This window comes from Ceratotherium simum, chromosome 24 (assembly GCF_057802395.1).
Source record: "Ceratotherium simum simum isolate JZ-2026a chromosome 24, ASM5780239v1, whole genome shotgun sequence".
Lineage (NCBI taxonomy): Eukaryota > Metazoa > Chordata > Mammalia > Perissodactyla > Rhinocerotidae > Ceratotherium > Ceratotherium simum.
In genome coordinates, this window is record NC_141923.1 from 32399866 (window position 1) to 32424575 (window position 24710).

Sequence of the window (24710 nt, forward strand, 5' to 3'; positions counted from 1 at the left end):
TCAACTAAGACCTTGGGTTCTTTTAACTAGAAGCTGGTGCAAACCTGGGCAGGTATAAGATTAGACGCAGGCTAGGACAGTGGGGCTTAGTGGCTCAAAAGGTAGCTGTGGTTGCAAGAAATGGAAGGGGAATGGAGGAAGCTAAAGAATTTAGCCCTTCCTCAAGCTCAATGACAGCTCTGATGGAACCTAGGAGCCCTAAGTTCCCTCATGCTCAAAGGTTACACAGTTTAGACCACTGGGGATGAGGTGTCAGTACCTTGCTTATACTGAATTGTGTGCCAAATGGGGCACTAGCATGTCTTTTGTTTTGTGTGTGTGTGAGGAAGATCAGTCCTGAGCTAACATCCATGCCAATCCTGCTCTTTTTTTTTTTTTTTTTTTTTTTTGCTGAGCAAGACTGGCCCTGAGCTAACATCCATGCTCATCTTCCTCCACTTTATGTGGGACGCTGCCACAGCATGGCCTGACAAGAGGTGCGTCGGTGCGCGCCCGGGATCTGAACCTGGGCCTCCAGCAGCGGAGTGTGCACACTTAACTGCTACACCACGGGGCCGGCCCCCTGGCATGTCTTTTTAATCTCTTCATTTCCTTATCATACAAGTTTCCATCAAATGTCAGTCTACCGTGAACTTGTACCCATGCCTGATGGTCAGATACTCCACGCGTGTTGTCTTTATTTCTATCCCTCCATCTTCTCTGAAGTTCCTCTGCAAAAAAGAGCCATTCCCACCTTTGACTAATATGCATATTAGTTCATGCAAATAAATGAAATGCATGGACCAGAAAGGACCAATTCTGTTTGGGGTCAGCTAGGATATCCCACCATATTTATAGAGCATTAGAACTGTAAGAGACCTTACAGTAGGTCAGTGATTCTCAAATATCAGTCTATGAACCAGTATCAGAATTTTAGCTTCTAAAAAATGCAGTTTCCAGGACCCCACCATCTGTATGTTTAAAAATGCTGGCAGGGTGATTCTGATACCCAGATAGATTTCTGACTTGCCTTCACCCATGTGAAGATGAGGATGAAGTAAACGAGGCCTGCCCCAGGCTCAAGGTCCCACAGCCAATGACGGCAGATGGAGGTTCAGATTTCCTCAGTCACAGGTTGTGTGCTTATCTGCATTTCTCAGCCCACATGTGTGTCAAAGAAACAGAAGCCCTATGATGTTGAATCAAAAGTAATCAAAAAGTAAAAATTTAAGGAACATTTTGATAAGGTGAACTTTACCAGAGTTGTCCCCTGACTGAAAGATTAAGAGAACCAGCGTGTTCCAACCTCCTTTGCCCCCACACTCAGCCTGTCCCCACAGCCTCACTGCTTCGAGGCTGAGGAGTGAGCCAAGAGACCAAGAGCCCTCCATGATCTTAACAATTTCCATAGATTCTAAATCTAGGAAAATAATTTTGCTTATAAGCCGCCAGACTCCATTTAGGACTCATCAAAACAAAACAAAACAAAACATAAAACCAGACCAAACAATAACTTTTGCTCAGGGTTCCTGAGATGTTCTTGGAAACCTTCATGGCCCTCTAACTATGGTGACTGCCCAGCCCTCGGTTCTCCTTGTTGGGAGCTCTTTCCCTCCCTCTACCTCAGGACTCATTTCTGTGCCTGTGACTCTCAGACCTTCCCCTGCAGCCCTGCCGTCTCCCCAGCACACATCGCCACTAGGGTGTCCTGTCACCACCTCCCTCTTTCAATGCATTCTAAACAGAACTTTGTCCTCTCCGTCAACATGGAGTATCTCCCTGTACTTCTTTTTGGCCAGTGCTTCCACAAAACTTCTCATCTCCTAAGCTTGAAAATTGAGGGAGGTTTCTAGTTAAGTACTGCTGGACTCCATCTTTGTTCTTGTTTTATGTTGGATCAAGGACAGAAACAATTATCAAATCTGTAGATGGCGTGAAGATTGGAAATTAACAGATATGGGTGATGGAATCAAGATGAAAAGGCTCACAACGAGCTGTAAGGAAAGACTGAAGTCAACGTGATTAAATTTAATAGAAGTAATGTGCATTAAGATAAAAATATAATATTACAATACCATATTATTCCATTTATATGAATTTCAAAAATTATTTTTGTTTTTTTCAAAACTAATCTATGGGGCTAGAAATCAGAATAGTGGTTACCTCCAGGGTTTCAGGGAGGAAATTGACTGGAAAAGGGCATGAGAGAACTTTCTAGGGTGATGGCAATGTTCTATATTATGATTGTTGTGTTGCTTGCAGAAGTGTATTCATTTTTAGGACTTATCAACTGACACGAGATCTGTGCATTTTATAGTACATAATTATAATTCAATAATAAAAATAAAATAACTCAATAATAAAAATTTAAAAATCGGTGGTACAAGTAGAAGATGGAGCCACAAGCATACTACAAGCCAGCTGTGAAATGATCTGATGAAAAAGCTAGGCACCTTTGCAGTCCAGAGGTAGACAATGATAGTCCCTTGTTTTCTGCACTGGCCAGTATGGTTCTGTGTGTCACATTTTAAGAGGGACACTAATAGACTGAAAAACAAGGGCCAGAGCTGGAAAACCTGTTAGGAGATGAAGAGTTGAAGGAACTGGAACATAATAGGCTAGAAAAAGAGAAGACTTTAAAGAGAGTCCAGATGGAAGATTGCCACGTTGAAGAGACGACTGTCTTGCTCTGACGACGGCCAAAGTTAGGTTGTGAGTGGAAGCTACTGAAAGACATGTTCCAGCCCAATATAACAAGGTGGATTCTAACAAGTAGAACTACCTAAAAATGGAATGGGCTGTATTTGATATAGGACTCCCTGGAAGTATCCAGGTGGGGACTAGAGAACCAACTGTTGGGAACATCATAAGCTTCCAGTGTGGACAACTATGGTTTCCTGAGTATGTGCCATGTACCAGGCACTCTGTTAAAACCCAGAGACAAAATTAAGAATAATAATTTTCCTCTTCTTCTTCTTCCTCTTCCTCCTCCTCTTATTATTATTATTATTATTCAATAATTAGCTAATACTAAAGAATTCTTACTTTATGCCAGAGACCATCCAAAGCAGTTTACATACATTATCACATTTAATCTTCACAATAACTCTATGAGAATGGTACTATTACTATCCCAGTTTCAGAAATGAGATATGACCAGTAAGTGTTCTTTCTTTTAATTTTTGTTTATTGCAGTAACATTGGTTTATAACATTGTAAAAATTTCAGGTGTACATCATTGTACTTCTATTTCTGCATGGACCACATCATGTTCACCACCAAAATACTAATTACAACCCATCACCACACACATGCACCGAATTATCCCTTTCATCCTCCTCCCTCCCCCCTCCCCTCTGGCAACCACCAATCCAATCTCTGTCCCTATGTATCCGTCCATTGTTGTCACTATCTACTACTTAATGAAGGAAATCATACGGTATTTGACCTTCTCCCTCTGACTTATTTCACTTTGCATTATACGCTCAATGTCCATCCATGTTGTCACAAATGGCTGGATTTCGTCGTTTCTTATGGCTGAGTAGTATTCCATTGTGTATATATACCACAGCTTCTTTATCCATTCGTCCCTTGATGGGCACTTAGGTTGCTTCCAAGTCTTGGCTATTGTGAATAAGGCTGCAATGAACACAGGGGTGCATGTACCTTTGCAAATTGGTGTTTTCAAGTTCTTTGGATAAATACCCAACAGTGGAATAGCTGGATCATATGGTAGTTCTATCGTTGATTTTTGAGGAATCTCCATACTGTTTTCCATAGTGGCTGCACCAGTTTGCACTCCCACCAGCAGTGTATGAGAGTTCCCTTCTCTCCACATCCTCTCCAACACATGTTGTTTCCTGTCTTGTTAATTATAGCCATTCTGACGGGCGTGAGGTGATATCTCATTGTAGTTTTGATTTGCATTTCCCTGATAATTAGTGATTTTGAACATCTTTTCATGTGTCTGTTGGCCATCTGTATATCTTCTTTGGAGAAATGTCTGTTCAGGTCTTTTGCCCATTTTTTAATTGGGTTGGTAGTTTTTTTGTTGTTGAGATGCATGAGTTCTTTATATATTTTGGAGATTAAGCCCTTATCAGATGTATGGTTTGCAAATATCTTCTCCCAATTGTTAGGTTGTCTTTTCGTTTTGTTGATGGTTTCCTTTGCTGTGCAGAAGCTTTTTAGTTTGATGTAGTCCCATTTGTTTATTTTTTCTATTGTTTCTCTTGCCCGGTCAGACGTGGTGTTTGAAAAGATGTTGCTAAGACCGATGTCGAAGAGTGTACTGCCTATGTTTTCTTCTAGAACTTTCACAGTTTCAGGTCTTACATTCAAGTCTTTAATCCATTTGGAGTTAATTTTTGTGTATGGTGTAAGGTAAGGATCTACTTTCATTTTTTTGCATATGGCTATCCAGTTTTCCCAACACCATTTGTTGAAGAGACTTTCTTTTCCCCATTGTATGTTCTTGGCTCCTTTGTCAAAGATTAGCTGTCCATAGACGTGTGGGTTTATTTCTGGGCTTTCGATTCTATTCCACTGATCTGTGTGTCTGTTTTTGTGCCAGTACCATGCTGTTTTGGTTACTATAGCTTTGTAGTATATTTTGAAGTCAGGGAGTGTGATACCTCCAGCTTTGTTCTTTTTTCTCAGGATTCCTTTAGCTATTCGGGGTCTTTTGTTGTTCCATATAAATTTTAGAATTCTTTGTTCTATTTCTGTGAAAAATGTTGTTGGAACTTTGATAGGGATTGCATTGAATCTATAGATGGCTTTAGGAAGTATGGACATCTTAACTATGTTAATTCTTCCAATCCAAGAGCACGGAATATCTTTCCATTTCTTTGTGTCTTCTTCAATTTCTTTCAGAAATGTTTTATAGTTTTCGGTGTACAGATCTTCCACCTCTTTGGTTAAGTTTATTCCTAGGTATTTAATTCTTTTTGTTGCAATTGTAAATGGGATGGTATTCTTAATTTCTCTTTCTGCTACTTCGTTGTTAGTGTACAGAAATGCAACTGATTTTTGTATGTTGATTTTGTATCCTGCAACTTTACCATATTCGTTTATTACTTCTAAAAGTTTTCTGGTGGATTCTTTAGGGTTTTCTATATATAAAATCATGTCATCTGCAAATAGTGACAGTTTCACTTCTTCCTTTCCAATTTGGATCCCTTTTATTTCTTTCTCTTGCCTGATTGCTCTGGCTAGGACTTCCAATACTATGTTAAATAGGAGTGGTGACAGTGGGCATCCTTGTCTAGTTCCTGTTCTTAGAGGGATAGCTTTCAGTTTTTCACCATTGAGGATAATATTAGCTGTGGGTTTCTCATATATGGTCTTTATTATGTTGAGGTACTTTCCTTCTATACCCATTTTATTCAGAGTTTTTATCATAAATGGATGCTGGATCTTGTCAAATGCTTTCTCTGCATCTATTGAGATGATCATGTGATTTTTGTTCTTCATTTTATTAATGTGGTGTATTACGTTGATTGATTTGCAAATATTAAACCATCCCTGCATACCTGGAATAAATCCCACTTGATCATGGTGTATAATCTTTTTAACGTATTGTTGTATGCGATTTGCTAGTATTTTGTTGAGGATTTTCGCATCGATGTTCATCAGTGATATTGGCCTGTAATTTGCTTTTTTTGTGTTGTCCTTGTCTGGTTTTGGTATCAGGGTAATGTCAGCTTCGTAGAATGAGTTAGGAGCTTCCCCCTCCTCAATTTTTGGAAGAGTTTGAGAAGGATAGGTATTAAGTCTTCTTTGAATGTTTGGTAGAATTCACCAGGAAGCCGTCTAGTCCTGGACTTTTATTTTTGGGGAGGTTTTTGATTACTGTTTCGATCTCCTTACTGGTGATTGGTCTATTCAAATTCTCCACTTCTTCTTGATCCAGTTTTGGAAGGTTGTATGATTCTAAGAATTTATCCATTTCTTCCAGATTGTCGAATTGGTTGGCATATAGTTTTTCATAGTATTCTCTTATAATCTTTTGTATTTCTGAGGTGTCTGTTGTAACCTCTCCTCTTTCATTTCTGATTTTACTTATTTGTGCCTTCTCTCTTTTTTCTTGGTGAGTCTAGCTAAAGGTTTGTCTATTTTGTTGATCTTTTCAAAGAACCAGCTCTTGGTTTTATTAATTTTTTCTATTGTTTTTGGTCTCTATTTCATTAATTTCTGCTCTGATTTTTATTATTTCCCTTCTTCTACTGATTTTGGGCTTTGTTTGTTCTTCTTTTTCCAGTTCCTTTAGGTGCATTTTTAGATTGTTTATTTGAGATTTTTCTTGTTTGTTGAGATAGGCCTGTATCGCTATAAACTTCCCTCTTAGAACTGCTTTTGCTGTATCCCATAAATTCTGGCATGTCGTATTTTCATTTTCATTTGTCTCCAGGGTGTTTTTGATTCCTTCTTTGATTTCTTCGTTAACCCAGTCGTTGTTCAGTAGCATTTTGTTTAATCTCCATGTATTTGTGGCTTTTCTGATTTTCTTCCTATAGTTGATTTCTAGTTTCATACCGTTGTGGTCAGAAAAGATGCTTGGTATTATTTCAATCTTCTTAAATTTATGGAGACTTGTTTTGTGGCCTAATATGTGATCAATCTTGGAGAATGTTCCATGTGCATTTGAAAAGAACGTGTATTCTTCGGTTTTTGGATGGAATGCTCTGTATATATCTACTAGGTCCATCTGTTCTAAGGTGTCGTTTAAGGCCAATGTTTCCTTATTGATCTTCTGTTTGGATGATCTATCTGTTGGTGTAAGTGGAGTGTTAAAGTCCCCTACTATTATTGTGTTACTGTCTATTTCTGTTTTTATGTCTGTTAATAATTGCTTTATATATTTAGGTGCACCTACATTGGAGTGCGTAGATATTTACAAGTGTTATATCCTCTTGTTGGATTGTTCCCTTGATCATTATGTAATGCCCTTGTCTCTTTTACAGTTTTTGTTTTAAAGTCTATTTTGTCTGATATGAGTACTGCTACCCCAGCTTTCTTTTCATTGCCATTTGCGTGGAGTATCTTTTTCCATCCCTTCACTTTCAGTTTGTGAGTGTCTTTAGGTCTGAAGTGTGTCTCTTGTATGCAGCATATATATGGGACTTGTTTTTTATCCAGTCAGCCACCCTATGCCTTTTAATTGGGGCATTTAGTCCATTGACTTTTAAAGTAGCTATTGATAAGTATGTACTTACTGCCATTTTTTAACTTTTTTTTTTTTTTCTCAATGTTTAAGTAGTCCTTCTCTGTTCCTTACTTCTTCTATACAGAATTGATGGTCACTTTAGTTTGACCACTGTCTGAAAGCTGTACTCTTTAGCTACCCTCCTCCCTCCTTTTATGTTTTTGATATCATATCTAACCTCTTTTTGTGCATTTGTATCCATTACGTTCTAATCGTGGAAATAGATAATTTTTCCTATTTGTGGTCTTCTCTTTTCCCCTTAAATCAGTCCCTTTAACATTTCTTGTAACACTGGTTTCTTGGTGACAAACTCCTTTAATTTTTGCTTATCTGGGAAAATTTTGATCTCTCCTTCCATTTTGAACGATATCCTTGCTGGGTAGAGTATTCTTGGCTGTAAGTTTTTTCCTTTTAGCACTTTAAATATATCGTGCCATTCTCTTCTAGCCTGTAAGGTTTCTGCTGAGAAGTCAGCTGATAGCCTTATGGGGTTTCCGTTGTATGTAACTTGACATTCTCTTGCGGCTTTTAGGATTCTCTCTTTATCTTTAATTCTGGACATTTTGATGATGATGTGTCTTGGTGTGGGCCTCTTTGGGTTTATCTTGTTTGGGGCTCTCTGTGCCTCCTGTACCTGGATGTCTGTTTCCTTCCTTAGGTTAGGGAAGTTTTCATCTATTATTTCTTGAAATAGATTCTCTGCCCCCTTGTCTCGCTCTTCTCCTTCCGGGACACCTATAACACGGATGTTAGTGCGCTTGATGTTGTCCCAGAGGTCCCTTAGACTGTCCTCACTCTTTTTAATTCTTTTCTCTTTTACCTGTTCACCTTGGGTAATTTCTTCTAGTCTTTCTTCCAGCTCACAGATCCGTTCTTCTGTATCCTCTACTCTGCTTTTGAGTCCCTCTAATGAATTTTTCATTTCCAGTATTGTATTCTTCATTTCTGATTGGTTCTTTTTTATATCTTCCATTTCTTTGTTGACATTCTCACTGAGTTCATCTATTCTTCTCCCCAGATCAGTGAGCATCCTTAACACTCTTAGTTTGAACTCTCTGTCGGGTAGGTTGCTCATTTCTGTTTCACTTAGTTCCTTTTCTGGGGTTTTGTCCTGTTCCCTTACTTGGAATGTATTCTTTTGCCTCCTCATTTTGCCTCTTTCCCTGTGCTTGTGTCTACGTATTAGGTAGGTCAGCTACGTCTCCTGCTCTTGGAGAGGTGACCTTATGTAAGTGATGCCTTAGGATGCTTCCAGTGTGCTTCCCTCAGTTCTCAATGTTCCAGGGGTGGCCCCTATGTGGGCTACGTGTGTCCTTCTATTGTGGCCTATTAGCTCTCCCTATAGGCGCCCAGGGAGGCTGGGTTATGCTCCTGGCCAGCTGTTGTAATGCTCAGCTGCTTGTAGTTGTTGTGGGCCCTTCAGTCTCTTTATCAGGTGTGGGGAGCCCCAGTACAGTTGGCTGTAAGTTCTAATACCACATTTGTGTTGCAGTATTTCTTTTAAGTGAGTAGGCCCCCAGTGTGGCAGGTTGTTAGGCTCAGGGCCTTACAATTGCTGTAAACCTCTAGCCTATTAGGTCTCTTGTCAGCTCTCTGGGGATTGCAGCTGGGTGGGGCTGCCCTCAGGCACAGGAGCACCCAATTGTTTCAGGCTTTGGAAGGTGGGGCAAACCTCCTATGTGGGTCTTTGAGAAGCACAAGTCTTCTGCAGCTGACAAGCCCTGTTGCCCACAGGTCCACACACACAGTCAACACAGTCCTGCCCTGTGTGAGTGCCCCAACCTCTGCAAGTGGACCCAGTCTCTCCACAGCGGGAGCCCCACACACTCCACCACAGCCCCACACTCTCCACCCGCTCCTTGTGCACACCCTACCCCGCTCAAGTCAGCTCAGTTGCCAGGCTGCAGAGAATCCAGTCACCAATCTATGCAGGCCCACACGTTGCCTGAGGGCTTGTTGTTGGGTGGGGCCAGTCTCTAGGGTGGGCTGCCTGCCCTGGCTGAGCTGGATTAAATTGGTGCTCTAGCGGGTGGAGCAGACCCTGGGCTAGCAGGTCTCAGGGAGAACTCCAATGGCGTCTGTGTCAGCACGCTCACACCAGGCCACAACAATGGCCGCCGCCAATGTCCCAGTCCCTGGAGAGGTCTCACCCCTCACCGTGATGCACTCAGGGCCTATTAGGTGAGTCTCTTGTCACCGAAGCACTGTGTACCTTTCTTTCTGGTGATTTTAGGATGCTTTCTGGATGGGTGAGTTTGTGCACGGGCCCTTTAAGAGCCAGTTTTAGTTTCTTTGTGAACCGGGTTTTCTGGGGGTGCTACCCAATGCTTTAGTAGCAGGCAAAGTCAGATATTATGCCGCTGGTGTCGATTGTGCTGGGTCCACAAAATGCCCCCAGCGGGGGCGCTCCCCGGCTCAGGGCCCCGCGCCTCCAGGGAGGCTGCGTACCTGTGAGCTGCTCCCGGCGGCCGTGACGCTGGCGGCTTGTGAAGGCGGCGTTTTTTCTCTCCAGAAGGGAGTCTCTGCCTCTTCCACCTCAGTTAGGATTGTCCGTTGTTGCAGGAGTTCCTCTTATCCAGTTTTCAGTTCTGTCTCAGGGGTAATTTTTCCACGAGTAGTTGTAAATTGGCTGTGTCCACGGGAGGAGGTGAGTTCAGTCTGCCTACGCCGCCATCTTGACTCCCTTATCTCATGACCAGTAAGTGTTAAAGTCCGAAGCTGGACTCTGACTTGGCCCACATTACAAAGGGTGTGTGAGCCTGCATGGGGCCAGGAGTGGAGGTCCAGGGAGCAGATGGGCAGATGGTCAAGCCGTCTTCTCCCCTGCTGTTCTCTCTCCTACAGTGCTGCAATCCTTGTTCCGCTGCCTTGGTTCAGTGGCAGCAGCTATGGAAGAGTCTGAGGATGGGGACACAGAAACTCCATGAAGGAGCAGGATCAAAATAACCAGGAAGGCCCCGCCAATCTGGTGACTCTTTAGTACTCGTAGGATGTTCCTTGAAGCTCTAGAACTTTGCTGTCCAATATAGTAGCCATTAGCCACATGTGATTATTGAGCAATTGACATGTGGCTGGTCCAAATGGAGATGTGCTGTCAGTGTAAATTACACACTGGATTATGAAAAAAGAATGTAAAATATATCATTAATAATTTCTACATTGATTATATGCTTTAATGGTAACATTTTAGATATATTGCGTTAAATAAAATATATTATTTTAACAGTTTTATTGAGATATAATTCACTCATTTAAAATGTACATGTCAATGGCTTTTAGTATAGTCACAGATGGTGCATCCATCACCACAATCGATTTGAGAACATTTTCATTACATTTCAACAAGAAACCCCGCACCTCTTAGCCATCACTCCCCCATACTCCCACTACCACCCCCAAAACCCCCAACCTAGGCAGACACTAATTTGCTTTCTGTCTGTGGATTTGCCTGTTCTGGAAATTTCATGTAAATGGAATCATACAATACATGGTACTTTGTGATTAGCTTCTTTCACTTAGCATAATGTTTTCAAGGTTCATCACTTTGTAGCATGTGTCTGTACTTAATTTATTTTTATTGTGAGTAATAATCCATTGTATGGATATACCACATTTTATTCCTCCATTCATCACTTGATGAACATTTTGATTGTTTCCATTTATTAGCTATTATGAAGAATTCTGCTATGAACATCAGTGTGTAAGTTTTTGTGTAGACATATGTTTTCATTTCTCTTGGGTGTATACCTAGGAGTGGAATTGCTGGGTCATAGGGTAACTCTATGTTTAACCATTTGAGGAACTGCCAGACTGTTTTTCACAGCAGCTGCACCATATAGTGTTACCACTGGCAGTGTATGAGGGTTCCAATTTCCCTACATCCTCACTGACGCTTGTTATCTGTTTTTTTGATGATAGCCATTCCAGTGGGTATGTAGTGGTATCTCACTGTGGTTTTGATTTGCGTTTCTCTAGTGGCTAATGATGTTGAGTATCTGTTAACGTGTTTAGTGGCTATTTGCGTATCTTCTTTGGAGAAATGTTTATTCAGATGCTTCGCCCATTTTTAAATTGGGTTATTTGTCTTTTTATTATTGAGTTGTAATAGTTCTGATGTATTCTGGATACAAATATCTTATCAGGTATAGATTGCAAAAATTTTCTCCCATTCTGTGGGTTGTCATTTCACTTTCTTGATGGTGTCCTTTGAAAGACAAAAGTTTTTAATTTTAATTGACAAAAAGTCCAGTGTATCTATTTTTTTATTTTGTTGCTTGTGCTATTGGTGTTATATTTAGAAAACCATGGCCTAATCCAAGATCACAAAGATTTCCACCTTTCATTCTCTTCTAAGAGTTTTATAGTTTTAGCTCTTATGTTTAGGTTTTTAATCCATTTTGAGTTAATTTTTGTATATGGTGTGAGGTAGCAGTCCAACTTAATTCTTTGGCATATGGCTATCCAGTTGTCCTAGCATTGTTTGTTGAAAACACTCTTTTTTCTCCCGTTGAATTGTCTTAGCACCGTTGTTGAAAATCCATTTACCATAAATGTGGGTTTATTTCTTGACTCTCATTTCTATTCCATTGATCTATTGTCTATCTTTATGCCAGTACCACATTGTCTTGATTACTGTAGCTTTGTAGTAAGTTTTGAAATCGGGTAGTGTGGGTCCTCCAACTTTGCTCTTCTTTTCCAAGATTGTTTTGTCTAATCTGGGTTCCTTGAATTTCCATATGAAGTTTAGGATCAGTGTGTCAATTTCTGCAAAGAAATCAGTTGGGATATTGATAGAGACTGTGTTGAATCTATAGATCAATTTGAGAAGTATTGCAATCTTATCAATATTAAGTCTTTCAATTCATGAACATGGGATATCTTTCCCTTTATTTAGGTCTTCTTTAATTTCTTTCAACAATGTTTTATAGTCTCCAGAGTATAAGTTTTGCTTTTTTTTTTATTTTGCAGGGAAGGATTCACCCTGAGCTAACATCTGTTACCAATCTTCCTCTTTTTTTTTCCTTCTTCCCCAAGTCCCAGTGCATGGTTGTATATCCTAGTTGTAAGCCCTTTTAGTTCTTCTATGTGAGCCACCACCACAGCGTGGCAATGACAGACGGGTGGTGTGGTTCTGTGACCGGGAAATGAACCCCGGGCCACTGAAGTGGTGAAAGCGCCAAACTTTAACCACTAGGCCATCAGGGCTGCCTCTGTATTTCTTTTGCTAAATTTATTCCTGAGTATTTTATTCTTCTTGATTATTTTCTTAACTGTATTTTTGTTTAGAATATACTATTAAAGGTAATTTTCTCTGTTTATTTTTACCTTTTTAAATGTGGCTACTAGAAAATTTAAAATTACATAGGTGGCTCACATTGTATTTCTAAATGGACAGTGTTGTTCTAGAATAAATAGGCTGAGATTAGAGAAAACAAAAGAACATAAAACAATGGGGTATATCCAGGGTGTTCATGACATTATGCCTCTGGAGCTACATTTGTGAAACCTGGTCTAGAATTTTCACCTATTCTGGAAATCGCAAGTCTTGAAGAGCTTCCGACAGCACTCAGAGATAACATGCGTAGCCACTTGTCCCTGTTCTACACAGAGGGGATTTAATCAGATATAACCTGCAGGGTCTTCTGTGACTTCTCAGCCCTCGGGCCTACAAGGGTAGTAAAAGTCACATTGCCTGAGCCAAGGCATGAAAAATCGGGAAAAAGGTAAGAAAAGACAGCTCATGATGAGTATCTCAAATTCTTTCATATTATATCCAGGGAAAGGAGTCACAGAGCCTTGTCATTGACCCTGGACTGGCATGTACTCATCTCTCACCACTTCTGCTCCACCAGTTGGCACCCCCTCAGGAAAATCTTTCCTGATCCTCCAGGATTGGATAGATGCCCCTGCTATGTGCGCCCTTGGTGTTTCTGTAACATTTATTATACAAATTTGAAGCCGTGTCTTTATTTTTCTTTCTTCCCGATAGACTGTAAGTTTCTCACCAGAGACAATACCTCATTAACCATGGAACCACCTATACCGAAGTGACTGGAATGATAGATATTGAGTCAGAGAATGAATGAATGATCACTATATTCCTTCTTTCTTTAGAAGAGAATATTTTTACAGCATTACATTAAAAAAAAAAAAAAAAGATAGGTGCTTTGTAAGTGTATTTTGCTTCAGTGGACAGAATATGAAGTTTGTTGTCAAAAAACTACCTGAGTTCCAGTTCTGCCTTTATTACTTAATAGCTGTGTGATCTTGAAGAAGGCACTTAGCTTCTCTGGACTTGATGCCTCATCTGCAAGATGAGACATTGAACTATTGAGCTTTAAGATTCCATCCAGCCCTAATATCCTGTGAAATGGTGAAAACAGGACAAGTCTAGCTTTCAATTGTAGGTTTGCTTCCAGACAAGCAATTCAGTGGAACAGCTGAGATCCCCAACCTTTTGCAAGGGCCTCTGCCTCCTCCCTCCCCTCCCTCCTCCTCCATGGCTTAGCAAATATTAATAGCCAAGGGCCTCACTGAGTGTGGTTTTTAATAGAATCCAATTTCAGTCCATTTAGAGTGGGATTTTTCATGCTGACTTGGTAATTTGAACTCTGTCATGCCTGATGGACTGAATGCATTTTCCCTGTCTGCACTGCCCGCCCTGGGCTGGTGGGGAGAGAGTGTAGGCATTGGGAGCGGGAAGCAGGGGCATCTTAATCAAAGTGGCTGCAGATCAGCTATTGTGGCCTCACAGCCAGTTTTGCCTGTCCTGCCCTGAGGCTGGTGATGAGGATGCCAGGGCATTGGAAAGAGAGTGGGCAATGACTTCTCCCCTGACGATCGCCTTCTCCTTGCAGCCCAGAAGCCACTGGCCTCTGGGTGGAACTGCAGGGAGAAAACTGTGTTGATCTTTGGATATGACTAGAAGACACTTGGTTCTGAAGACCATCAGAGTTATTCTAGCAGATTGTTGTGGAGTCTCTGATGTGCTTGGCGGGGGCATGTGATGGAGTATGGGGCTTCCTCTGCCCCCTACAACCCCTAAGTACTTGTTCTGTTTGATCAGAGAGTAATCCAAGGGCCTGTTGGAAGTCCCCTTCCTTCTAGAGCACAGTGTGGGAATATGGAAGGTGAACACACAGGTATTAGTAGCTATACTCTAAATGAGGAAACTGAGGCTGAGGGTGGGGGAAGGAAATGAATGTTTATTCCATGCTTACTCTGTGCCAGGCACTGAGCTAGGAGACAGGTATTTCTTAATCATCCCAACACCCTTTTAAGGGATATAACATTATTCCCATGTACAGGCAAGGAAAATGAGGATCAGAAAAGTCAAGCAACTGCCGAAGGTCACACAGCTAGTGCAAGTCAAGTTGGTATTCAAAGCTCCATCTACCCACTCCAAAAGATCACAGAGTTTGAAATGGTGGAGCTCAGTGCTCTGATTTGTCTGCTGGTCTACCTCAGCAGCAGCTCCTTAACCTGGCTGGTCATCAGAAGCACTTCAGGGCATTAAAAAAAAAAATGTAGTATCTTGAGCATTATCCCTATGAGTCTGATTCAGTGGGTCTAAGGCAGAGTCTGAGATTATGTATTTTTAAAAAGCTACTTCAAGTGATTCCGATGTTTTGGAAAGCACAGCACTGGAGCACGTGACTTCTCTTCTAACTCAAGTCTCCTAGGATTTCTTCAGTTCTCAGAAGCACAGATCCAGTCCAGCCCTGCATTGACCTCAAGTAACATTTGCCACTGAATCCATTATTCATTCATTCCAGGTTCAATGCGCAACATTTATGGAACACTCACTAGATGCCACGCATTGTGCTAGACATTTTGGCTGCAAATATGAGTAAAGCACAGTGCCAGCCTTGAGGAACATCCAGGTAGTGGGTGAGACAAACATAGATAGGAGGTTCCAATCCGTTGTAGCAAATTCTGGGCAGAGGTAGGCTCACGCTACTTTAGGGGTGCAGACTAAGGGGTCAGGGAAGGCTTTCAAGCACTGATGCCTTGGCCAAGTCCTATTGGAGTTAGCAAGGCAAAGAGGGGGCTGGAGGCATGAGGCATGGCCAACTCGCCAGAGGGAATAGCATGGAAAGGCCCAGAGACCCAGAAAGATGGGCTCGGGGAATCACAAGAAGCTGTGCAGCGGCGGAACATGGAGAACCTTGGGAGGAGGCCCTGGAGGGGAGCCTGGAAGAGTCGGTGGGAGAAATCACATGACACATTGTGTGTCATGCTGAGTTTGGCCTTTACCCTAAAAGTGATGAGGAGCCACTAAAGATTTTTAAGCTGTGGAGTGCGTAATCAGATTGTGTTCTAGAAGGATCACTCTGATAGAAACAAGAGGGTGAACCGGAGGCAGAAGAAGGTGGCAACAGAGGAACAAATTAATTGCAGAATTAAGAATTTATGTATGTCAAAAAGCACCATAAACAAAATTTGAAAGCAAAGCACTTGGAAAGCATATTTGCAATGTTTCTTGACAAAAATAATATTTTGAATAAAATTACATATCAATAATAAAGATAAACATACCAATATCAAATAAATAGAAAAATTACAAAGAAAGAAGTACAAATGGTCAAAAAGCATATGAAGATGTCATTCACTAATAATCAAAGAAGTGCGAGTTCAATTAACATTGACACACTATTATTTTCCTATCAAACTGGTAATGATTTGATAAGTGATAATACCCATGAAGTGAGGGTGCAGGGAACAGGGCACTCTCAAGGCTGCAAATAAGAGAGTGCTTTGGTACAAACTTTCTGGAGGGCAGTTGGCAACATATATCAAAATTCTTAAAGATAGCCAAGCAATTTCCTTCTTGGATTTTATCCGAAGGAAAAAGTCTTAGATATGTGCAAAATTTAGCTACAAGAATGTCTGTTGCAACATTATTTACAATAAGGATTGGGAACAAATGAAATAATCACTATTAGGAGACTGGTTACCAAATAAGGGTCCACCTGTATAATGAGGATGCTGTTGGAAAAAGTTTGAGAGAGACACAAAAAACATTACGTTCATGATATAGTAAGTGAAGTAGCACAAAGTGCAAAAACGTGTGTCCAATATGCTACTATTTGTGTGTGTGACAAAAGAATAAATATGCATATATTTGAAAATGCATAAATGTCTCCGGAAGGACATACAAGAAATTGGAGAGAAACTAGATGCTGGCAGATGGGGTGGGAAGGAGATTTACTTCTTATATTATAGGGCTTTTTGTACTTTTTGAATTTTGTATCTGTGTATGTATTACATATTCTAAAATATAAATACACATTTTGAAAAGTAAGTTATTAAAGAATATATACAATATGATCCAGTTTTTGTTAAAAAAAAAAAACTGTGTGTGTGCATGTGTACATTTATACCAAAAAGAACCAAAAGATACATCCAAAAGGATAACAATGTTTATCTTGGATGGTAGGATTATGGGTTGGAGTTTGTCTCTTTTTTTGCTAAAATTTCTACAATACACGTGTGAGGCTTTCATAATAATTACAAGAAAAGTGTAATTTTTTTCCCCAAAGAGTCTTATCACAAAAGTCCAAGCAGGAAATGACAAAGCAGGTCATATCCAGGATTAGTGCTCCAGGTATAGTTCAGCAGTGACGTCTGCCAACAAAGCATGTAATTACATGACAATCCTTGTTTTAGGGAGGGATGGGGAGAAGGAAGCTGAAGGTTTGGTAAGGTGAACAGACCTGATTTTGCATAACAGCCCTCTGAAGTCTCTGTTGGACAAATGCACAGAAAATTCAGTCCCACCACCCCAAACATCAACCAATACTCCCAGGAAGCTTTTTTCTTTGGGCTCATTTAACTTTGGGTCACAGTGAATGGAATTCCAATGTGTACCTAAGTCACCAGACAAGGAGACAGTCTGCACACTTGTTCTGTGAGGTCCCACGAGGTTGTCCTCTCCTAGTTCTGGTTTTTAACCTTTCTCTTTGGAAGGATGGCAACAATCTTGTCCCCATCTGTCCAGCCCTGCCCCAACTCACTCACTGAGGCAAGACCTCTCTCCTGCTCCATGTTAGGAATGGTTACTCTGAGTCCTTGCTGATGACGGGAAGACCCTGCCAGTTTGAACTGGTTCTGCCGGAAACCTCATCTTCAACCTTCAGATCCTAACAAGCAGTTTGCCAGCTCACATCTTTCTGAGCTGGAACCTTGGGAATGAGGGAGTTTTGCACATTTGCTTATGCTGTGTATGCTGCAGAGTGGGGTCATGAGAAACCATTTTGGAGGAAGAGGGCGGAGAGAAAGATATGGTAGGAGTAGGGGAGAATGTGGCAGCTGTAACAGCTTTTTCTTTTTCCTCTTCTCTAGAGGGTGAGCTATAAGCAAGCAACTATGGGCCGCTGGATATTTCTAGCACCTTCTTGCAGCCCCCGTTGGAAGCCTTTGAGGAGCTATGTGAATATAACCTGTGCTGCTGGCTTCTGGGCCCTCAGCAGTGATTGGATTCTGCAGTGGTGGACCCTCTGATTAAGCAAACAACCCATCATTGACTCTGTTTCCTTTCAATCTCTACCTGTAATGGTGACTCTTCCCCAAAGCTGGGGATGGGGTGAGGAGTGCTAGGTGGGTTGTTTGGATAGTGCTGGCCTCAACAGCAAGTAGAATGAACAATATGCAGAAATAACCGCTGGCTCTCAGCTGTCTTTTCCTGGCCTGTTTCTGCCCTGACCACTAGGGAGTCTAGTGTTAGGGACCTTTTTCTGCCTTGGGCTTAAATACAAGAGGCAGTCCATGTACCATCACTGACATCGTCAAGGCTTTTCAACTTAATACACATTGTCCTGCTCTTGAATGGTGGTAACTGCTCAATATAATACTTTGTTGAGCAGCAACTCACTTTAGAGTATTAACAGCTAAATCTCTGGAGTCAGAGAGACCTGGTTCACATCCTAGCTACGCCATCTAAGCTCATGCAAACTCGGAACAGTTAATTTTTCTGGTTTCCGGTTTTCTTATCCATCAACTGGGAATAGTATCTTATAGAATAATTACATGAAAGAAATGAGATTATACATGTAAAGATCTGAGGATAGTGCATTTAATAAACGCGAACTATTAACATTATTGCATCTGTATACATTTTAATTTGTACAGTATTGTCTCTTTCACTAACCACACGAAAAATACATGAAAGTGCTTTGAAAATTTTAAAGCATCATATAAATTAACGGTGTCATTGGTAATAATTTCATATGAGGATTTCTCAACTCCTCCATCTCTTTGAAGACTGGGACTACATCCTATGTCCCACAGCATATTGCACAATGATAGGCAAATGATAAGCCCTCAGTAAATGTTTCTTATTTGACTGAAGCAACATGGCAGAGCGTAAAGAGCATAGATATCAGGAGACTAGGCTGGGATAAAATTCGTTTAAGGCAGGAGATCCAGTCTGCAGTCATAATTTATTCATTCAACAAATATTTGTTGAACACATTCTATGTGCTAGATACCGAGTCCAGATAATTTCATCAAAAAGAGACTGTGCAAGTTCCCACAAAGCCAAGTCCCCGGGCAGTCTCCACGATCCCAGCCTACTCTGAAAGCACAAAGGCGGTAGCCAACATTGTGTACCACTGGACAAATGGTCCATTGCTTTGGGGGAATTCCCATCCTGCCTGGCTCTGATTGACGCTAAGGAGCTCTGATTGAGAGTTGGGGGAGGGAGTGAAAGGGAGGGGGTGGGCTGCTTCCAACAGAAATGACAGGAACTGCTGCCTGTTAATTTATTTTTATTTACACTTAATTAGTCTACAGTTCAACTCCCCAGTCTATACAATGCCCTTTTCCCTAGACATCATCTCTCCCTCCCTCCATCACCTATGTGGTCTGCCCTTGGCCCACTACACCCTGCCCTTCTGCTGTCACAGCTGCCTGCTGGGTGGGAGTATCGGAGAATGGTATGTGTGGTCACCAGAGGGCACTGAGAGTGGGATTCAATGGCATGTGAATCCTGGCAGAGCCTCAGATCCCCAAGAAAGAGAGAAGAAAGCACAAGCCAAGACAACAAGTGAGGGATGGAGGCAGGCGCTGAGGTTATTGAGGATGGGGGTGGGCGGGAATCCAGTGTACAAATTCACAGTCTCTCTGTTGGCTTAACCAATGCTTCTGGTGTTTGTCTCATCCCTGGAATTGTCACAGTTGCCTTGAGATGCTCTGGTCTGTCAGGAAGGTGTGGAGGGGTCCAGCCTGTGGGCTCCGTGCCTGCTACCTTTGGGATGGTGCATCTCCCAGCCTCTGCCTCTGTCAGAAGCACTGGCCAAAGTCAAAGCCGAAATGGCATTCCTGGCCTGTGAGAGTCCTCTCCAGCTGTCCCTGCGGAAGTTAGGTCCCTCTCAGTGGCTGACCTACTAGAGAAGAGGATGTCTTCATTGTTGGGGCAACCCACCAGATTCCAAATTTGCATGTCTCCTTTTCACACTGGGAGAAGACAATGAGTTGAGGGGCAACAGGAGGAAGAGGGGGGAGCCGGAATAAGTGGGGAGAAAGGAACAGGACCCAGGGAGGGGCTCTCCACCAGGGGGTGCCTGGAAGTCCCGGGTCAGGCGCGGTGCAGCTCTAGAGAGGTGTTCTAGTTACACCGCTTCCTTCTCTCTCTGGGAGCATCTGCTGAGCTTCATCTCCGTCAGTTGGATGTACCGAATCACGTTGGTGTCTGTGAGGAGAGAAACACACCTTAGGGAACACCTGGCGAGAGGAACATGTGGGTCTACACAGAATCAGGGTAAAGCTGTATATGCAGATCACAGACAGGCTAGACTCACTCAGTCAAGGTCGATGACAGTCGAGAGGGCACCAGGATGTCGGTCCTCTCCTTCACGGCCTCCACCTAGCAAATGCGGACAGGTCACCGTGACCCAGGGGACAGACGGGAAGGAGAGGAGAGGAGGGGCAATTTCTCCCCTTATTTGTAGGTAACAGCATCCCCCAGTGGTCCTGAGTCAGCACAGTTAGTTAAGACTCTGCTGGGAGTTTAACCTCAGGCAATTACCAACTTCTCTGAGCCTCACGTCTTGTCCGCCAGAAACCACCTCCATTTTTGAACGCCTACTTTGTGCCACATTTGTTACCTTCGTTATCTCATTTAACCCTCCTTATAATCCTGTAAGTATGTATCATCATCCTCACTGAGACGAAAGGGAAAACTGGGCTCCAGAGAGATTGAGTAAGATGTCCAAGGAGACACATGGTAGTTGATGCCTTTCCTGGGGATCATAGTACCTTCCTCACAAAATTGCTATGAGGACCAAAATAGATAAGTCTAAAAGTGCTTAATCCAATGATCAATAAATATTAGTTGAAAGCAACTTTTTTTAATTGAAGAGTTTAAAATGACCTTGCCTCTATGTCTTATTTTTATGGTTATAAGTAGGATGGGACAACTACCTCACCACAAACTGGGGAATTTCTCCCCAATTCCAGTCCTTAAATTAGTGAGTAGGGAACAACATGGAACAGCTACTTAGCTCTGCACACACCGGAATATAAGGGCTCCAGGGCTGCCTGAGAGGTTTACTTCCAGAAGTAGAAATAAATGCTATGCAATGCTAAAACATGCCAGGCATAGCATCTGGAACAGTGCTGACCTACAGCAGGTGCTCAAGAAAATTCCATTGAATGAGTCTAGTTCTTAGTCCTTAAGCTGCTTACAGTATAGTTGGGGGAACACAATTTATGTACAGAAAACCAATCAACAACACAGAAAAATAAAGATATTGGTATTCTTAAGAAACTAAAGAAAAAATATACATTTGGGTATTTGCAAGTTGATCTTAAAATTCTTAAAGACTTCTTGGAAGGAGAATTGCATTAAAAAAAAAATCAGCCATATGAACAAGAAGGGCAACATCAAGGCCAAGTCATTGTTTAAATGGTATCTCCTCAGAGAGGCTCTTCTGACCACCTGGTCTATAATAGCACCCCCTTTACTCCCAATCCTTTGACTTCGCTTTATTTCCTTCACAGCACTTACCACTACTAAATGTTACATTTTCTATTTGTCCACTGGTTTACTGTCCAACTTCCTCCCTTATAACGTAAGCTTCTTGAAGGTACCAACTTCCTTTTGCTCACTGCTATTTACCCAGCATCGAGGATAGTTCTTGGCTCATTGTACCTGCCTAATAAATACCTGTTGAATGAATGAACGGCTGAGCTAGTGGGTATGAATGTAAGTGAATGGTACAGATAACACATGCTCCAAGGAATGGGATCTGACTGGAGAAGTCAGAGCATGCTTCCTGAAAGGTGCTGAGCTTAGCACCAAAATTATCCATTTGTATTCTGTCTCGCCAACCAGTATGTGAGCTCCTTACAGTAGGGACCACATCTTCTCATCTGCATCCCTGGTGCCCAGCACAAATCTAGGCACATAGTAAGAACACAATATATATTTATTGAATAAGTGCAGAGAGCTGGATTTTTGGGGGGAGAAGACGAGAATTCCATATTCTATTTGAAGAGAAGAAGCGCCCAAGCTCCCCAGAACCTAGACCCCAGGCAAATACATGGACTGTGTGCTCTCCTCATTCCGGGTCCTAACACATACCTGACCCCTAATTTGCCATTTCTGCCCCTGCCTAACCCTGCCAGCCATGAAGTCTGTTGACAACAATGAGAAGGCCTCAGCGCTGCCAGAGGGGGCTGACAGTAAGAAAACAGCCATTGCTGCCTTACCTGTGGGTTGTCGGGTCCTTGCTTCTTTCAGATAGTAGAGGGCTTTGTCATAGTCTCCCAGGTGGTAGAAGGCCACACCAGACCGGTAGAGGGCCTTGAAGTTCTCCCCTTCCTTCTTCAGGACTTTGAGGCAATACTCCTTGACTCGCTCATAGTTTACCAGCTCAGCCTGGAGCAGGCAGGCTAGGGAGGAAGCGAGAAAAAAGAGAAAACGCCATCAACACACAGACTCTGAATGCTTCCCTTGGGTTCTTTCTCCCCATCCAGAGAAGGTTTAGTAATGTTGGGGCTTTTCACTGGGGTTTATGCGATGGAATTTGTCATCAAATAATCCTGGGTTCTAGGACCCAGTTTCATCACCAACAAGCTGTGTGACCTTGCGCAAGTTACTTAGCTTTGTATTACGGGTTGAGTTATGTCCCCCAAAAAAGATACCTTGGAGTCCTAACCCCTGGCACCTCAGAATGTGATCTTATTTGGAAATAGGGTCTTTACAAAGGTAATCAAGTTAAAATGAAGTCATTAGTGTGGATCGTAATCCAAGACTGATGTCCTTATAAAAAATGCACCATAGACTGAATTTTTCTGTCCCCCCCAAATTCATATGTTGAAAACTAATCCCCGATGTGATGGTATTTGGGGGTAGGGTCTTTGGGAGGCTTCACCCTCATAAATGGGATTAGTGCTCTTACAAAAGAGATCCCAGTGAGCTCCCTTGCCCCTTCTGCTATGTGAGGACACAGCGAGAAGACGGCCATTGATGAACCAGGAAGAGGGATCTCACCAGACCCTGCATCTGCCGGTACTTTGACCTTGGACTTCCCAGCCCTGGAACTGTGAGACATAGACAGTTGTTGTTTCACCCACCTAGTCAATGGTATTTTTATTATAGCAGCCCAAATGGACTAAGACAAAGGGGAAATTTGGGCACAGAGACAGACACACACAGAGGAAAGATGACGTGAAGTGGCACAGGGAGAAGACGGCCGATTATACGCCAAGGAACGCCTGAGGCTACCAGAAGCTAGGAGAGAAGCCTGGAGCAGAGTCTCCTTCACAGCCCTCAGAAGGAACCAACACTACCAACACCTTGCTCTTGGACTCCTAGCTTCCAGAACTGCGAGACAATAAATTTCTATTGTTTAAGCTTCCAGTTTATGAGACTTGTGGCAGCCCTAGGAATAAGCTACAAGAGGCAATAACAATACTAACCATGGCTAATAATCGTCAAGTGCTTACCTTGTGCCAGTTGCTTGTCTCATTGCTTTACTTGAATGATATACAACATATATAATCCTCAGAATACTATGATGTAGGTCCTATTATTATTCCCATTTTACAGATGAGGAAGCTGAGGCCCAGACAGGTTAAGTAATTTCCCAAGGTCACACAACATGAAAGAGGTGAGGCTGAGATTTAAATCAAAGTTGTCTGACTCCAGAGCCCAAGTTCTTTATTGAGTTGTTGAGGGGATTATACAAAATAATGGCCATAAAGCATTTACCACAGGGCTTGGCACATAGTAAGTACCCAAATGGTTATTTAATATTATTATAATTCTTTTCAGCCCCTGCACCCCTGCAGTGATGACTGCCTCTGACTTTTTTCAAGTTCTCTTTCATACATGTTTGTCTCTGTAGTTCCTGGGAGCAGGGGCCTTCTGACAGGTTAGTGACCAGCCTCACCCGGAGTATACTTCTGGAGCGGCCTGGGTGTCCCAAGCAAGAGGAAGCTAAGGCTGGCAGGTGCCTTCCTATTCCATAGTCAGCCATCTCGGAGAAAACCGTCTCTCCTTGAAGCTTTCTCTCACCAGCAGTCAGCCACAGGGCCAGGACCAGGGTGAGGAAGCTTGTATGACCCCGGAGAGTGGGCACCTCCTGAAACGTCATGTCCTAGGAGCCTCACTTGCCTCCCCCTGATCCCAGCAGTGCTGAGCAACCTCCACCTCCACTGGATCACTCAAATATTTAGTAGGCATTGATCAAGGGCAAAGAGGTGTGTTATACACATTGGAGGGATTACAAAAAAAAGAAGTGGGGGCGGGGGGGAAGAAACTCGTCTGTTTCTTCAAAGTGAATGAAAACAGAGACTTAGAAGCCCTGGCTGGTGGGATGGGGGAGAGTGCTGATGCGCCGCTCCTTTGTGCTCAGGTTCAGGGGTCTAACTTCAGCTGTTTTGATCCCTTAAATAACTTCCCAGGGATCAGAACTGCTGATTAAGAGACCAGACCTTTCATTGGGCATTTTGGACAAACAAAAACAAACCATCCTCTTGCAGACCAACGGGGAGGTGAACCACGCAGTCTCTCAAGCTGGAGGTGTGAGAACCAGGAAGTGGAAGAGAACAAGCCCAGATCTAGAAACTGATCCATCAGGTTTCACTGGCCAGAGGGCAAAAAGCCAAACAAGTGGACAGAAGCAACAGGCTGCTAACTGGGTCAGCCCGGGCGTGGGCGGCTGTTGTGACAGACAACCATGATAGCTGGCACTCCAGGGGCCATCCCGCTGAGCTGATGCCACCAGCTCCTCTCCCCTCTCCTCCCTCGGCTGTGGGGTCTGAGGCCTCTCTGCCCCCTCCCCACCCCCGTGCTGTTGGAGTCGGCCCTGGTGCTTCCACAGCTCTGCAGACCGGGAGGGGTTTCTGCAAGAGGTTCCCGAGTGTGAACCTCACTGGCTGCTACCTGTGTGGGACTCGGCTCCAACATCTGCTCCCAGAGCTAAAGGATTTCCTGTCTGCAGCTTCCCTGTGCCCCATCTGATGTCCTCTGCCCAGGCTGAGCAGTCCTCTTCCTGTCCAGCCCTCTGTCTGCAAA

At 42.7% G+C, this 24710-nt stretch overlaps 1 protein-coding gene and 1 long non-coding RNA gene across 3 annotated transcripts in view; one reads left to right on the plus strand and one right to left on the minus strand.

Moving 5' to 3' along the window:
* Positions 1–9252: 9252 nt before the first annotated feature.
* LOC147913920 (uncharacterized) lies at positions 9253–10414 on the plus strand. The gene is made up of 2 exons (XR_015556161.1): positions 9253–9367; positions 10031–10414. It is a non-coding gene; the product is annotated as an uncharacterized LOC147913920 (long non-coding RNA).
* Positions 10415–15586: 5172 nt separating this feature from the next.
* TTC9 (tetratricopeptide repeat domain 9) overlaps positions 15587–24710 on the minus strand; it is a 39709-nt gene continuing 30585 nt past the window's right edge. The window contains exons 2-4 of one of the 2 annotated variants that reach the window (XM_087448309.1): positions 21899–22081; positions 19987–20051; positions 19813–19877 (exon numbers count right to left, since the gene is read on the minus strand). In XM_087448309.1, the coding sequence (XP_087304435.1) occupies positions 19987–20051; positions 21899–22081 (248 nt within the window). In that variant the 3' untranslated portion in view covers positions 19813–19877. Of the gene's footprint in view, positions 19878–19986; positions 20052–21898; positions 22082–24710 lie in introns of both variants that reach the window. The other variant, XM_014784242.2, reaches the window with a different exon arrangement.